Raw genomic sequence first — 17,108 nt, 5'->3', positions numbered from 1 at the left:
GGCTTTTCAATGGACTGCAGTATCTTAAAAAAGAAGGTCAAACACTAAATATYTTAAGCTTTCCATCTACATGATCCTGAAATATAACATAGCTTTTTGAAACAATTTTACTCTTTTCCTACATCATGCGGCACACTGAAGTACCTCCAAAGTTCACTCCTTATCAGACAGTATTTCTGTAAACAGGTAAAAATCCACACTGACCAACAAAATATAAATCAAATGTTCAACAGACGTATGCTTACATCTGCTGATAGCTGTTTTGTGTAGTTATTGCCAAAGACCACGCTTTCCAGGGAAGGAATAGCAGAGTCCCTGTTTTGTGCTGGTGCGTTCCTGTTTAACCACGTRTTCTTCACTGGGCGAGGAAAGCTGTAAAACAAATTCAATATAAAGATATCCACATCTTTATAAATGCAAATGAACTGAATAATTCTAACATACTACGTGTCACAAATCCATCATAGTTACAAAAATTCTTAGTTTTTCAAGAAATTGGCAAAAAACACAGATTCTCAACAGTATACTGAAAGTTCCCAGGCTACTAGGCTCCCCTTTTAAAGCAGTACTTGTAAAGTCATTCTCTTCAAAGACCATCTCCAGGTCACTGGAGCAATTTAAGAAGTTATTGCCCTGGACTGTTCTGTTGCCATCTCTCACCACAAAAGTCAGCAGGCTCTGTGCCAGGAGACTGGGCAAGCTCTTCCTCATTCTTTTTAATGCAGAACTCAATTTTAAACAATATTCCTGAAAGTTTAAGCCAAACAGCTCGATTTTGAATCATAACAGGTAAGAAGCATTCACCTCCTGCCAATTTTGCTGCAGGGACATTAGCTCCTAAAGGTGAATGAGCAGCAAAGGCTTGGAGAGTTGTCACTCAAACCGTCACTGCTGTTTTCTTAACAAATGCCTGACCTCAGCTACTCGAGGAGACCAAAGGAGATCCCAAACCCCAACTTCTCCCCAAATTGTTCAAAAAAGGACAACCTGGATCCTTAATATTCATTCCTGACTGAAAATTAGTAGGAAAACTTGTTTTTCACTTTCAACGAAACAAAGTTCAACCCCACATCTAAGGGCCAAATGCAGGTGAACCCCCTGACTTCCCCTGCAGTATGCTTTGGCAACTCACACTGTGTATGCATGACGCTGCTTTAAGGGTGCGATTTTATCGGCTGAAGTCTTCAACAGCAATACTACCTCATTCCCATCTCCTCACTGCTTACTCCTCTCCCAAATAACCCTGTGCCAAMCCTTCAGATCTGCCAATTCAGTTATCGTATAGCCATGCCTGAAACACATTGCTGAAATAATCCAACTTGGAGGGGGAAAAAAAGATGAGGGGAGCAGAATAAAAAATAAAAAGTCGGCTGAATTCTCCAAACCAGCACAGTGCTGCTGCACAAAACAGCAGTCAAACGTACATGACGACGCAGCTGCCATGATGTGAAGACAGAGAAGTGGTGGGAACACCTGAAGCTAAAGTCTTGGACCTACATGCCGCAGCCTGAGTATGAACAGGAAGAAACATAAGGGGAGAAAATAGCGTGGCATATTTGAAAACCCTGAAAGGTGCCAAAGCTAGATAYGCTACAGAAAAAGCCATGTAAGGAACACACTTCATACTTGTGACTTTTCATGCTCACTTTTGAGACAGAAGTGGGGAAGACAGATGCTGTAAAGGATGACAGAAGTGATCTGTTTTCTGCTTATTCGTGGAAGAAAAGAAGAAATAAAGAAGCTTCAGCAAAAACTAGGCAAAAGCTTATTTAAAGAGAAAATGAAATCGCTCTGCTTCATTTACTTTAGAAAACATAAATGCATCATTTGCAGACATTATTGCCGTTACAGCAGCAATTGAAAACTGAGAAATAAAGACAGCCACAGCTGTTTCTGACAACACCTATTACTGCGACTGATCAGAGTCATCAGCTGATCTTCTTGATTAAGAATATGTATAAACACCTTCCTCCTCATTTCTCCAGTTTTGGGTATTATCTCTGTTCTGCACCATCTACTCATTATTTCTAAGAGAAACAAACTCTAAATTTGTTCCAGGTAGCTCTTAAAACAAGAGGTTTGCTCTGACCCTTGAGTCGTCATGAAGAAAATTATGTCGTACATAGACTTAACTCCTTCCTAAGTATTCTATTTTCACAACATTTACAACTGGGCACCCAAACACTTTATTTGCATTTTATTCACAGGAGATTACCTTATCAATGGCTGATGCAGAGCAACCAAAGAAGCATGGACTATAACAGATATGACAGAAAGGTGGAAGTAATCAAACATAACATTGACATAATGATGAAGGCCCCGATGCAAGTTAAAGTGCAACTTTAAAGTTCGGCTACTGATTGGCTGTAGTGTGCTCAGGTCATCGGGTCTAAAAATAAGTAAAAAAMCACATATAATTAGAGTAATCATTTTTAAAGTAGGTAAGCAATAAATATTAGAASTGCGACACGTAAGCAAGTTATTAGTAATTGATACAGCTATCAATTCAGCATTGGTGTATACTTTCGAATGTTAATTTAGAAGCAATTAACATTGTTGTTTTAATAACATCATTTACATTTAAACTTACGAATAGTCTGTATCTGTGAAGTGTAGATCTAATGTTAGCAGAAAATTCATTTCATTAAGRGATTCTTCAATCTAAAAAGAAATAGCACAATCATGAAATCCTTTCAGGTCCCATATTTATAGTAAAGCAAACTGTAAATAACAAAGACTTAAGGATCTGGATATAGTAAGCTGAACGGCAGATTACCTTCCTCTCATCTAACAGCATTTTTATTTTGAAAATCATCACATCATTCACRGAAACTTCTTCATTTTTGTAAAGAATCTGAAATGTTTTACTGCAAACTACATTGTCATGGACTGAAGCAGGAAAGGCAAGATCTGCACCTGAAAAGGGAGAAACAAGTGTTAATATAATTGGTCTAGAATCTGGAAACTCTGGAGCAGCTAATAAGTGAAACTCCCATTCCTATAATTTCCATGTCCACTATTAGAACTATCTTTAACGGAGATCACCTTAGCAATGGCTGATGCAGAGCAACCGAAGAAGCACRGACAATAACAGACATGACAGAAGTGGAAGTAATCAAACTTAACACTGATGTAATGATGAACCAACACAATTAGTTTGCATTTTAGTCAGCAGCTACTGGAGTTTAAACGAATGTTTTTGTTTCTAAATAATACTGTATCGATATTTTTGAATGTAATTTACTTTTAACACAATTCCCACCTTGAAGATTTTCTGCTTCATTTCGAGCTGCAGTAGGTCATTCCAAGCACCAAAAGTTCTAATAAAAAGCATGAAGTTTGTCTTCCTTCATTCAACATTACTGTCATTTCAAAATTTTTAAGCATGTTGAGAACTGAGAATTACTTACAGATGAGGCAGAAAGACTAAACAACATGCACTGCCCCACTGAATTAATCAAGCATACAGGCGATTCTGTCCTTCCTTCCACAGTTCTGCATACTACTCTGGTCAGACCAGTTCCAAATATGTCATCTAAACCTTACATTTCTTGTTCAATCTGGCACCTCTGCTTTCAGTCCAGAAGCTGCTGATCAAAGAGAGTTCACAGAAGTGTGACAAATGGTTGGGGAATCCTTTGTCAAGAAAGGTCAAAAGACTTCTAGTAGGAATGAAAAAGGGAATGGTTTAAAAAGGAAAAAAAAAACATTGTTGAAGAAATATTTAGCATAATAGGAAAGGGTTTACTACACAGGAGAAATCATGGCAGGCACTAACCTGTGAAGCAGCACGTAAAAACAACAGAACTTGGAAGAACAAAGGTAAGAGTTGAACTACCGGCCATTTCGTACCACTCCTCGGCAAGCAGGCTCAATAGCATCACCATTTTGCAGGAGACTAACTCTTAGAAATGGTGCATATGCGACTGTGAAGCATTTTGAAAATTCTTTTTATTTTTCTTAATAGATTACTTCAGAAAAATCCACAAAAGAAAAAAAAATCAATCTGCAGAGTTTGTGCTTCACAGATTTGGGATTTACAGACCACTGACAGAAAAATCACTGAGTCCATGCAAGGCAGACATTCCCACCCTGTAACATTTGTAACAAAGTTTAACCTCCTTTCAGAAACCAAAAACAAGCRTAAGTGCTTTTTCACTGAAGCAGTTTCATACAGACTCTGCAGTTAGGTCGCCTGGACCAGTTAGATACAAAGGCTGAACCAGTAAAGGTAATTCCCCCACGTAATGCCACTTTCAGCTTGTATCAATCCATCTGAAGGGCAGAGAGGGYATGGTTTCCCATTACACGTAACCTGATATAACTGCATGTCCCCAGCGAAACGGATAGCCTCTAGTCTGACACAAAAGAGGCAGTGGAAACATATGGCCATGGTCCCGCTGCCTGCGCACCACTCAGCTCTTTTGGTACCGCTACCCGTCCCACCAACCGCAGTGCAAAGAGAAACTGCGCCTGCAGGAGRACGGCTGCAGAGGTAAACCCAAAGCCAGCAACTGCAGACTCACACCCGTGTGGGGATCAAACGCCCCCAACCATAAAACCAGCAAGGCAGARCAAATGTTTTTTAGTCAACCACGGACTGACTAAATTACTTCTAGGCTTGTATCCACACAGCTAAGCCATCTTAGCAAGCTGTAAGTTTGTAAGAAAGAATGGAAAATGCACGAATCAGGGGAGGGTAAAAAAATATTGGGGAATCCATTCTCTTCTGCAAGGTAAAAAATTGACATCTCATTCCTAATCTGATTATTTCTTTTCTGAAAAAGCACCACCAGTTTCTGATAGAAGGTGGCATTTAGAACAACTTCAAAGCTGAAACAACCTCACATAGACTAGAATTATTCTTTTGCTTTCTGGAGCATGACTGCATCTCCTTCCAAATCACAAGGATGCCACCAGACCTCMACAAGGCTGGGGCTGAAGCAGGCGCCTTGCTGTATCATATTGTAACGGAAGTTTGTCCTGGGTCCTGCGCTCCTCTAGTGAACTACTACCATGGGAATACGGGAAGGGAAGGAAAAGGGATTAAAAGGAAACATGGAACCTGATAAAGAGCTGGAAAGAGCTGGACAACTGATGGAAGCAAAAGCAATGGAGCAGGAAGAAGGGAAAAACTGAGATGGTATGCTTCACTTGGGGAATAGAAAGGAAGAGTTACATCTCATGAAGAGTCAGATCTCATGAAGAGTCTGAGAGAAACAGGAAAACACACAGCCAAGGCAACGAAAGTGTAAGCGATCTACGGAGAGGCTAGGGAGAGMTAGAACCTCTCTAGGGAGAGCTAGTAACTCAGCAGGAAGACATGGCCTGGGGTGAGAAAACCATGATGCTGTCAAAGGGAATAGGACCAGGAAAAGATCTAAGTATGAGGAAGACTGAATAACAGAGGCACAGGAAGACATACCTGGTCGCTATATCATACCCGTCTCAAGAACAAGAACCACAGGCTCCTGCCCAGCTACAATTCCTCTACCAGCAACAAATAAAAGATGCTTGCATAAAGTGGCTCACCCCTTCAGTGCTAGTCCACAGGCTGCATAACAGTAGCTTTTTTTTTCAAAATAATGGCAGTCTCAGTAACTGATATGAGCTATTTGGTTACCTTGAACGGTAAACTGTGAACTAGATCTAAAGCTCTGCTAAATTAAGTAAGCAACTGGAGCAGATGTATGACAGGTCTTCTAGGAGATAAAGCATGATCACATTCAAAAGCACAAATGAATACTACAGTGACATCCTCCCCCCCCCCAAAGAAAAAAAAACCCAAAACAAAAGAAAGCCCCCCCAAAACCCCAAAAGCCCTCAAATAAGCCAAAAAAAAAAGCTGTAGCTTGAGGTGCATTTAAATTTGCACCCACTCTTTGGTTTACCTTTCATTCCTGCTCTCCACATTGCTGTGGCACAAACATCAGCAACCACACAATGAACTAGATGGCAAGACTGATCTAAAAAGCATCCCAGCTTTTGGATTTGGGGTTTTGGCTTGGTGGTTTTGAAAAGATTGTTTACCAACTGCATTAGCTCCCCGGTAGAGTTCACTGGCCAGATCAGACATTTGTGTCAGAACAGTGCACAGAGCAACAGAGCAGCAGGAAATAGCCAGAGGGAAGCAAAGGCTGCTTTTTTTGACAACACTGTTGATTTAAACTCATGTCAAACTGCAGACTTGATGTTAATGTAGTCTATGTCTAGCAAAGAGAGACAAAAAGGCTAGAATATATGTCACAGAGTTCATTAAGCTTTCTGAAAAATAACTGAAAATAGTTCTAAAATATGTCATCAGAATAAAAAAAAAAATCTTTCAGAGATAATGAAAATATTATTTAAGTGACACTATAAAAAAAAGTATCAGTTTAGTAGACCTAAATTCCTGTAAACCACATTACACTTCCGAGTTGAAAAATGTGTCCCTTTGTGCTCATAAAAATTAACTCTYTGCTTCACACACATCCAGGAACTATTCAAGAAGCTTCAGTATCTATATTGTGATCCTGCTCAATAATTCAGGTCTCTRTACCTTCATATCACATTTTCTCAGTCTGTAGCAAGTTTTTCTTCCTGGCAATTCCAAAAATTTCATTTGACATTTGAAGATTTAATTCATTCTTACTTCTCATATTTTTTACAGAATTAGGAGAGCGTTAATATGTTTCTCCAGGTTTAATTTGCCCCGGACACAAAAAGCAAAAGTGATTACCACGTTTAGAAAAAACCAGGGGTATGAGGAAGGYGCCAGCATGTGGATATTTCTGTTCAGGAGCTTAAATCAATTTTTAACTTAGCCTCCAGAGAGCAGAACAGCAAGGCTGGAGGGCAGAGGGGGAAAAGAACCAAACATTTCCAGAGCCTTCCTTTGGAAAGGAACAAGTTTGGCAATCTGCAGGAAAGTCTTTATCTGAAGTTCTCCACTACTTTGAGAGTACCTACCTAAATGAGACCTACCCAAGGCCTTAGTCACTTTAGTCCATAACAAAGGAAAACTAAGCAGATCAGTGGAAAAAGCAGAAGACGACACTAATATAGAGGAATCACTGTGTTGTGCTACCAGTAACGGGAATCAACAGAGGAAATACTGTAACACAAATTCTGTAATTAACTTGTAAGTCTCATTACTAAAAACAAACATGCTAATTTTTCAGTAGGTCAGCATGAAATAAGTTACATTTCAATTGCGTTAATAACAAAATACAGAATTAAAACATTCTCATTAGTTGTAGTAGCTTAAGACAAAAAGGACGCTCCCTTAATTAGCAAAGGAAGATAACGACCTCATTTGCTGAAAGTTCTTGCACTTACCAGTTGCGTGTAACAAGCTAGCTTCTAATTTGTGGGGAATTCTTGGTGGAATTTTCATAGATGCACGAATCTGGTAAAAGCTAAAGCAAATAACAGTCATTTGCAACACATTCRGTTCAGTACACCTCATTTACCATGTGCAGACACATACGCCGACAAAGGCAGGGATAGGAGGAAGGGGAGCAGGAGGAAGCAACAGGCCTAAGAAGCCCCCAAAACTTAAAGAACTGTGTTTTTCTTTTAATTCTTCATCCATCTTTTTTATCATTAACTAGAAATATGGTCAAAAAAATGAATACAAGAACAAAGTTTCAACACAACTAGCTGTCTTCCTGCTCCTCCAGAGTGTTGGCACAAGTATTTATTTAGATACCTGCTCCCCATCTTTGAACAGGTCTTAACCCTGCTCCAGTTCCACACTGCTTCCAACTTTGATTTTGATCTATGAAATCCCTAAATTGTCTCTTATATTGATTTTTATGGAACTCATAGTATGACACAAGAATCTATAAACATACACTAGATGACCTGTTCTCTCCATCTCATCCCATTTCAGATAATTCATTTTTATTTTCAACAGTTAGCTCCAGCCAGTTCAGCGAGCTGATCTGACACCGCTGCACAGGCTCCAGTGCCGACCAAAGGGTGAGAACAACAACATTCAGAAAAAGAGAGTGGGAGGGCAAAAACACCTTTTTGGACAGAAGCATGGACTGAAATGCTCTTAAGAGTCTGCATTTCATATCCCACTCATAGTCTTATGGCTCTTCTAATCATCCAAACTCTGCAAATCCAAAGCATCCTCATTCTGTTTTGTTTTCAACACCACAACTAAAGCTGAGGCACCAGGACTTCTGTAACAACTGATGCAACTGTGTACTAGCCTTACAGTCAATAAATAAAAATAATTCTTAATTAAATCCTTTCACAAAATTAGAAGTCAACTTTAGTTTGGTCAAAACAATATATCAAAGAATACCATATAATAGAAGATACTTAATAAACCAGCAGTGTGGTTAATGCTACAAGATGATAGCAAAATCATCTTACCTTTAATCCTACCTTTTAAAAATCTAATAAAACTCAACCTATTGTAAACTGATAACCATACCTTTATTTATTTAGTTTTTTAGAAACCCATAGATGAAACCATTTCGAATACATTTAGTAAATGATTCATTTAACAAGGTAAAAATGCAAGGTAAATGCAAAGTAAAAACTAGACATAGAACAGAAAGGTGGTGTAAGCTGACATTCCTATTACTTAATACAATTAGACTTGTTCTCTGTAATTATGCTATCAAATGAATGTTTACAATCCAGGCCTTCAAAAAAAAAAAAAAAAAAACAGCACTGTTTATATTCAAGGCCACATGCTTAGAATGTAAATTATGTAACAAAAAGGCTATTAGAACATCCTTACTTCCTCTATGATTACTTCCCAGTATTTCATTAAGAGCAGAATAGTCTACCCCTTATACTACTGTCTATGTGATGTATTTTAATTTGGGTTAATGGAGAGATGAAGGTGTATTGTTTGCTTGTCTGAGACAGGTCGCTTTGATATTCAGCACAGATTTGTACTTTAAGCAGTTTATAACATAAAACGTTTACCTGTTAATCTGAATATCAAAATCCTGCAGGGGTTCATCTCAGGGCAAATATGGAAACATTAAATTAAAAACTTACGTCCAGATCTTTGAAACAATTATTTAACTGCATCAAGATACTTAAATAAAAAAACCCAACCTCCTACACAGTATTTACTCAAATTGTTTGTTGCTATTCATCTTTAGAGACCATAGGTATTAAAGATCTACCTGCAAATGAAAAGCTCTAAATCAATGTTTACAAAACCAAGCATCTGATAATTCAGCAGGATGCATTTTGATCATCTTTGATGATATACCTACAGCTGAGCATTTTAAAAGCCTCAGCTAGAACAAAAACTAATCAAGCAGGATCCTAAAATGAGTCACTGCAGGATGGGCAGCGCAGAGAACAGCTCTGGGAAGAAAGGCAGCCTGACAGCTGGCTGAAGGTCTCACACCACAAAAGGAAGAGATTTTGAGTGAGACTTTAGCATCAATTTGTCGAGACAAAGCAGCCTGAGAAGCAGGTTATGGCTGCTTGAAGCTCTCCTTGCTGATGCAAGAGCGATTTGATAGCCTCCAAAGGCAGGCTGAGCAAGCAAACTCTCAAGAGTCTCCCTGAGCCTTACGAAGCATTTATGAAGCTCTGTTGAAACAGCTCTCCTAATTAGTGACCAAGTAACACATCTTTAAGGAACTTTGTTTTTTTCTGGATAACATCACTGAGCAGAAAATACAGCAAGCAAATGCGGAGACCATCAGAAGAATCAGATAATAAAATAAACTGCTTTCAAGGTAACTGGAACACCTTTTGTACCAAGGCCATGTGAAGTCTCAGACTTGGCAGAAATGCTTAGCCTGAAGGAATGAAGTAGGTATCTCTTATTTCTGAGGATTTTCATCCCCTTAACGGGAATATTTTCCATCATGCCATGAGCTTGCCTTCTGCCATATTTGTGAGCAGAGACACATCCAAGGCTTTTCAAAAGCCTCACCTCCAGGCTGGAAACACAGTGACCAATTCTGAAATTCTCACTGCTCAGGAACATCACTGCATTCAGTATTACAAAGTCTGTTTCTGGATCATCTCTTTTCCCCTAGATTCTGCAGCTGAAGAGTAATGCTTACTACTGCTATCACTGTTTTATCTAGAGAATGCACTCAGTGGAGACAGGGGTCATTAAACAGTCCAACTTCTATCCCTATAGGCCCATATTTGGTTTCTCCATGGACGATTTAATTGAATAGCTATGGAAATGCATTCTTTTCATTTCCCAAATGCCATCARGACACCTACTCCTCAATGAAGAAGCAACAGTTATTTTTAATATGGTCACAGTAGCAGACCTTCCAGGTACTAGYCTTGTTAAAACTGGGCAAGTCAGTGCCACTTCTGAAACACCAGGAAACCTTCATTATTATGTGAATGAATGCTCCCTAATGCTTCTTTAAATTTACCTGATTCAGAACAGAGGAATCTCTGCTAACTGCTGTCATCAAGGAATATTTCAGGTACAGTGATGAGCATACATGCTCTTAAAAAGAGAAGTGTTATTAACAGTCTATATGGACCCAGTGCCACCAACAGAATGCACCCAGTAATGGTCCAGCTTGGTGCCTGACTGGTTAGAGAACAGCTCTGCTGAGAAGAACCTGTGGGTCTTGACAGGTAGTAAGGTAAGTAAGTCAGYAGTGTACTCTGGGCTATATCAAAAGGTTGACTGGATGTAAAGAACAGTATTCTGCCATGAGGATAACGAAGCACTGGAMCAGGTTGCCCAGAGAAGTCATGGGATCTCCATCAATGAAGGCTTTTAAGACCTGACAGGACAAGCTGTAAACAATATGGTCTGAATTCAGTGCTAACCCTGCTTCGAGCACAAGGGTGGACTAGATGACCTACCAATACATCTTCCAAACTGAATGAGGAATTCTATAAAACAGGGTACAGCAACTTACAACATGGTGACAAAAAGGTGACAAAGCAAGAGCTGCACATGGCTGGGAGCTGACATCCAAAATAACTTGAGAGACTTATGTGAAAACAGCAAATTCCAGCTCCTGGCTTTCCTGAATCTAAACTCAGCAAGAACTTGCTGTTTGAGCAAGATGCCTCTTAACAGCTGATTTGCTCCCTTCTCTGAAAGGCAGCATCTTCCAATTCTTATTAAATTTCCAATGCCAGAGACTTCAGAAACATAATACACAATACTGCCTCTGAAAATCTGCCAACCTYTCCTTATGCAAATGCTTCCAGCAGCTACCCTTGCTTATCTCAAGTGCAGACAGCAGGTCCAGAATGAACACCAGATCTCCTGCTCTGTTGCACTGCTGAGAAGCTTTGTCCTGAAACAAGGTTTTACACTCACCCCCCAGAGGCAGCTTTGCATTTTCTTCATAATGTGAGAGCTGGCTTAAATATTTGAGATGCTTTCTGAGACGGTACATACAAGCAAAGCTGAAGTCATTAGTGAAGAGCTTATAAATATGAAGGGGATTTGTGCCAATCCCAGTCTACTCTGTATTCTTTCAGAAAACAAGTGTGTGTGCTTGCTGATGTCCATTCGTCTCACCTGGCCCTGAACATAATAATCACATGCAAATCCATCACGCTTTTAAAAGGTTCACAGATATCTTGAGTTTTGTATCCTTAAACTTATGGGYCTTATAAGAAAAGGTCTTTTAAAAAAGTGCTTGTCAGTATTACTGCTCTCACAGAGGGAAACTTCTGCTCTCTCTTGGAAGCAGAAGGGACCTTTATTGTCCATTCTGGATGAAAGATTAAGTTTTCCAAATAAACTGTTTTAAAATCTGGAAGATTCAAACAGAGATAGGAGCCAGAAAACACTTTCCCACTCAGACATATTGGCAGAATTCTTTTTTCACTGGGATCATTATTTAGACAGGTATGAGTAAGTTTTTTATCGCATTTGTTGAAAAACATGATCTATAATCTAAGCAAGAAGTGGGTTGGACAATATCTGGAATATATCCTGCTACCAACAAAAAGGAAATAGTGGAAGTAAAACAGTTATTTCACTTTTAAATGCTCTCACATAGAACCATAGACCATAACGCGTGTAAATACAGTATGTGCAAAAGGGCAGGCATTACTTAAAGAAAGAAAGAAAAGAATAAGAAAAAGTGTTTCTACAGAGATATCTACATGAACATTTACCTGAAAAAACACTTACTTTGCCAGCTAAAGTAAATTCCAAGGGAAATAATGTACATCCTAGATAACTTTCATAATATAATCCATCCTTGAGGCAAAACTTTTTTGCAATTCCTCACTCCAAGTAGACGAAAAGTGCAGGCAGCAAATTTCAACCTGTCATATTCCCTGAATACCAACACACAACGTCACGTGAACTTAGTCACATTAACAAGCGTTCARCACCTTGAACTGCAACACTGACATGCACATTGGATCACCTGCAGAGCAACTTCTAAATTAATTGGTTCACACAAAGGGGGAACAAATCTAAAACCCAAGGAGAGCTCTTGGGGTTTACTGAATGCAAGGCCCTGCTGAAAACCATGTCTTTGGCTGCAAAACACCAGCAAGACCTCTCTCCTCCTCTTTTTCCAATGTCCCATCAAATGGATGGGCACAGATGAAGCAGTGGATTAGGCAAACAAGCTTTACCTGGTGCACAGGAAAATAGTGCTGGGGACGGGCTGCAGCACTGCTTTGTGAAAATGGGAGGTGGGACAGAAAAGAGGAAATATGAGATGAAAAGCCAGRTGCGCAAGGCTCCAGAGGAGCAGACAGCTTTGCAGACAGTGATGTGTTTGTAATGGCTACATTGGACCTCCATTAGCAGAGCCTACCACAGATCACAACTCTTCTTACAGAAGCAAAKCTGTGCTATCCAAAACTCATAGTGCAGCATCTGCTTGAGTCAGTTATATATTAAAAAAAAAAAAAAAGAAGAAAGAAAGAAATCCAACAATGAGAGATAAATAATGTTTTTATCATCTGCTTAACATCTCTCTGACCAACATGGGATTATACTCTCTCATAATTGTGCGCTTTTACCTTATTTAACAACTTTCTAATTCAGATCCTTGAGCAGCAKGAAATAAATTGTGCCAAAGACAACTGCTTAAAATCTTTTTATCTATCYCTCTCATGAAAAATCCAGGAATTTCTCAGCTGGATAAAATATTTTTATTAAGAYGAATAAAACAAAGAACAAGCTTGAAGGAATCATATCTATTTGAAAGCTAGTTTGCTTAAAACAAAATTGCTTTTTAAAAGCACATCACATACGTATGGTACACGTTATTTCTGAAAACCGAAGATATAGATAAACAAAACAGTTATTAGAGCATAAGTTTGATGAGAAGCATTTGGAAGGACCTCAACAGTAGTCTCAACAGCTTGCTACAAAACACGATCAAATACTTAARACAGGAGAGAAAGGAAAGTAAGTGTTGCCAGGGATTTTGCCTTATTATCACAAAAGGCTTTTCCGCATATTCTTTTACCAGCACATTTGGCACAATTCCTGCAGTGGTTACAAACATTCAAGCAAGAACTTTCAAGGGGAAAACTCTCAAATGAGTGTGTATATATATATATATTATGTATATATGTATGTATTTTTTTTAAAAAAAGCAGTTGCATAAACACACGCTACTATACTAAATTATAAGAGCTATGTGAAGCTYATATTTGGTTTTGATAGTTTCCCCCACTCCTTAATGTTAGAACTTTATAAATGTATTCATTTAGCTTAATACTAACTTTTTATTAGACTTTTTGATTCAGTATACTAGTATCATAAATGATAATTACAGSTAGGGTTTAACCACTGGCTGGCTTGAACAGTTTAGTTTTCTGAGGATAAGGGTACATGATACAGAGTTTTCTCGGTAACTAGAGAGAGAATTTTTCAAAGTTTCAACTCTTGCAAACAGGCAGCAGTTTTTATTCAGACGTATCATAACAGGTTAACTTTGAAATCAAAGCTGAGTAAATAAAACAGACAGAATACAAGCCTGACAACTCATTTTCAGGCGTTTATTGTTAACAGCCTTTTAAATTTTTGCAGCTGTGCAATTCTGTTCTTCTCATGTATCAATAACACAGTATACAAGTTTTACAGTCCACTTTGTAACTTTCTTTAAGAAAAGGCAATCTCTGCTTTAGTAGCAAATAYATCATATATTTAACCTGAAATGGAAACTCAGGTGCTACAAACAAAATTGTGGTGGGGAAAAAAAACAAACTGCCATGTCTTATGTGAGATAGCTTAAAGGTCACTGCTCTTCTGTCCCTCACAAACACCTTTATCTTTTTCCCTGTAGAAACCTACGTACTCAAGGAAGTCACATTAGCTCCTCTAGTTCAATGTTCTCAACGTCACTATAGTTTCAAATGCAACATACTCCTCTGATATTATTCAGTCATTAATAAAGAAAAATTGTCTTTCAGGAACAGATACCCTTTTCGTTCAACCAAAGTGCAATTTCACAATTGATTTAAGCCAACTTAAGACCATTAAGGCCATTAGTAGGAGTAACAGTTGCAATAGCTCCACTATAAGGAGCAAAATAGCTTCATTACTAGGAGCAAAAACGCTTTTTGAATGGTTTCTGCCCCTTCCTCACACAATTTCTAATATTCCAGCTACTGTATGGTAAAACAGAACAACATGCTGATGCATCTGGGGAAAAGAAAAAAAAAAAGAAAGAAAAGTTGCTTTTCCTGGATAGATTTTTTTTTCTTTTTTTTTGTGCCAGGATGAAGTAACTTCTAGAAAGCTAGAAAGCCTCCAGTTCACCATCTAGTTCGCAGTGGCAAATACACGGTTAGAAGAACAAAGTTCAAAATCCAAACCCCCAAGAGCGAAGCTCCTCGTGCCAGCCTAAATGACAAACTAAACAGATTACATGGTCACCAGAAGACCGAGCTGTCAAAAGCCTTTTTCTGCTGCCAGCTTCCACTAGCTGGATGCCCCAAAGGTAGGCAGGAGCCAATGAACCTGTTCAACAAGACTGCCAACCTCAGTACTAGACTGATTCTTTGCACACATCTATAAAAATTAATGAAGTAAACAAAACAAAAAAGCCCCTGGCTAACATCTATCTTTTGCCAAAGGCTTTTATTTTGAGAAAACTGTAATGAACATTGCAGAAAATTTCAGACGCTATCCAAAATGATTTGGAATAAAAACAGGTGATGGAGAAGAATGCGTTCAGGGAAGGTAGAAACAAAAACTGGTGAAGAGGCGGCATGGGAAAAGAATGCGGGGAGAAAAACGGGATGGACAAAATGGTATGATGGGGAAAAGGGCCGTGGATAAAAGGAGATCTAACCAACGTAACAAGATTCAAGTGCAGACAGGGTCCTCCAGGAAATAGTATGACCTATTGCACGCGTGCCCTGAGGAGCCCCAGTTTTTCGGAGGGTAGAGGTGCCCGCTGCCTAGGGGAGAACACCTCCCTGCCGGCTGGGATCCGCCAAGCCTGCTCAGGAAGAGCCCGCTTCTCCTCGGGGGCTGGATCCTGGGTCTCCGCTCCCCTGGACGTCGGCAAGCTCCCCTTTTGCCYGTCACCTCCGCCCTCCCCCTTTGGGAGCTGGCGTACGGAAAGGGACCGGGCTTTCGAGRGACGATCAGGGCCCTTCCCTCAGCAAACGTCAGGGTCTGAGTAATAATGAAGTACTTTTCTTTTTAAAGTGTGGTATATTTTCATTAGTTTTATAAATTCTTGATGTGTTATTGGAAAAAAAATCTTTTAAACTCAAACAAAGCTAAATAACACAATTGACTCATTGTCACACAAGTGTGTAAACCTATAGCTATAATAAAGAGCTACTGTTCATATTTTGTTTTTACCTTTTCTGCTCCTAGTCTGCTGGTACAATAAACTTACGCTTAGCTGAAATAGTTCCATTTCTGAGACACATGATGAAATGGCAGACATTCTGCATTGCAATTTTCTATTTTATTTCTTTTTTAAGACAAAGTAGACACATAACTATCATTTAGATAGTTATAAACTCAGGTCTGGCCAACTGTATGCATATGCAAATTACTGACAAAATAAAAAAAAAAGATTAGTGACAAATAAAAATTTAATTTAATTACAAAAATGAATGCAGGTAGAGAAAATGTAGACTACAACTGTTTTCAAAAGAGATCTCATAGCAACGCATGGGCTATGCTAAACTGGAAACGGTCAGCTAAGTTTATGCAGCCCCTTAGATTTGCCCATCCACAGCTGAAGAAAATACAAGCAGCTCTAGAGAAACGAAAACCTCATCTTTCCGTAACTGAGAGTTACCAGGTAACTTCTCTCCTTGCCCCTAAGAAAGGCAAAACGATCCCAAGTTAAACACCAGGATTATGCTGGTTATGCTACCTAAAATCATTTAGGACCATCTGACTGCATGCAAATACCCGACAGCTTCAATAACAACCGCTTCCGAGGAGCGGAGCACAACTGCGGACGGGGGCTCCCCCGCGAAAACCAAAGGTCCTGGTGGCGGGACGCTCCCCCCGCCAGCCGCCGCTACGCAGGGCTGCGCCACTGCCCACAATCAGCCGTTTTCCTGAATAAAAGTTGAGGATCTTGACGCACCAAGCAAGCTTGTAAACGTGGAGGGGAAGCGCCCGCAAGTCACAGCAGAAGCRCGGGTAAGCAAGGCAATTTGCTGTTACCAAACCAGCAGTAACGTCTGCGAAGAACAGGATCACAAATGCAGTCCCCAGTATGCGAGAGGTAGAGCAGAAAATATTCAAACTTTTGTTAGACGCAGTGCTAAAAGTTAGTTACTAATCCTTAAGACGATTATGTGTTATATAGGCTATTTTTCAGATTTTAAAGATATACACTATTTGTGACTGGCCGTTATCCTCAAGGATCAGTTAACAACAGGACTTTAAATCACAGTAAATATGACTGGTGTACCATGACAGAACATGCCCAAGCACAAGTAAAGCATCATACCCTGTGAGTAATGTCAGATATACCTCCGCAGACATCTGTTTGCAAATCTGAGTAATTCATCCTGTGCTAGGCAATTGACCTATGGACTACTCTGATAAGAAGTTACATATTTATTTTTAAATATAAAAAGTGCACAGGCAGCGAATATCACCGATACTTCTGAGGTTGCAGTTTGAGAAATAATCCTCTAAATGCAGCTAATCCTCCAAATATGTAAAATCATAAATGGCTACTTAA

General features: G+C 39.2%; 1 protein-coding gene across 5 annotated transcripts in view; it reads right to left on the bottom strand.

Annotated features, from left to right (window-relative positions):
• The window catches only part of FAM135A (family with sequence similarity 135 member A), a 68,257-nt gene that overhangs the window by 41,299 nt on the left and 9,850 nt on the right, over window positions 1-17,108 (bottom strand). For 4 of the 5 annotated variants that reach the window (XM_085316031.1, XM_085316034.1, XM_085316035.1 and 1 more), the window contains 5 exons: window positions 7,318-7,397; window positions 2,777-2,916; window positions 2,591-2,661; window positions 2,216-2,389; window positions 246-372 (listed from right to left, as the gene is read on the bottom strand). In XM_085316031.1, coding sequence (XP_085172157.1) covers window positions 246-372; window positions 2,216-2,389; window positions 2,591-2,661; window positions 2,777-2,916; window positions 7,318-7,397 — 592 coding nt within the window. The remainder of the gene's footprint in view (window positions 1-245; window positions 373-2,215; window positions 2,390-2,590; window positions 2,662-2,776; window positions 2,917-7,317; window positions 7,398-17,108) is intronic. The other variant, XM_085316033.1, reaches the window with a different exon arrangement.

Source organism: Rhea americana, unplaced genomic scaffold (assembly GCF_003343005.1).
Source record: "Rhea americana isolate MKP2758 unplaced genomic scaffold, rheAme1 scaffold_45, whole genome shotgun sequence".
Taxonomy (NCBI): Eukaryota; Metazoa; Chordata; class Aves; order Rheiformes; family Rheidae; genus Rhea; species Rhea americana.
This window is presented reverse-complemented; position numbering and strand designations above follow the sequence as displayed.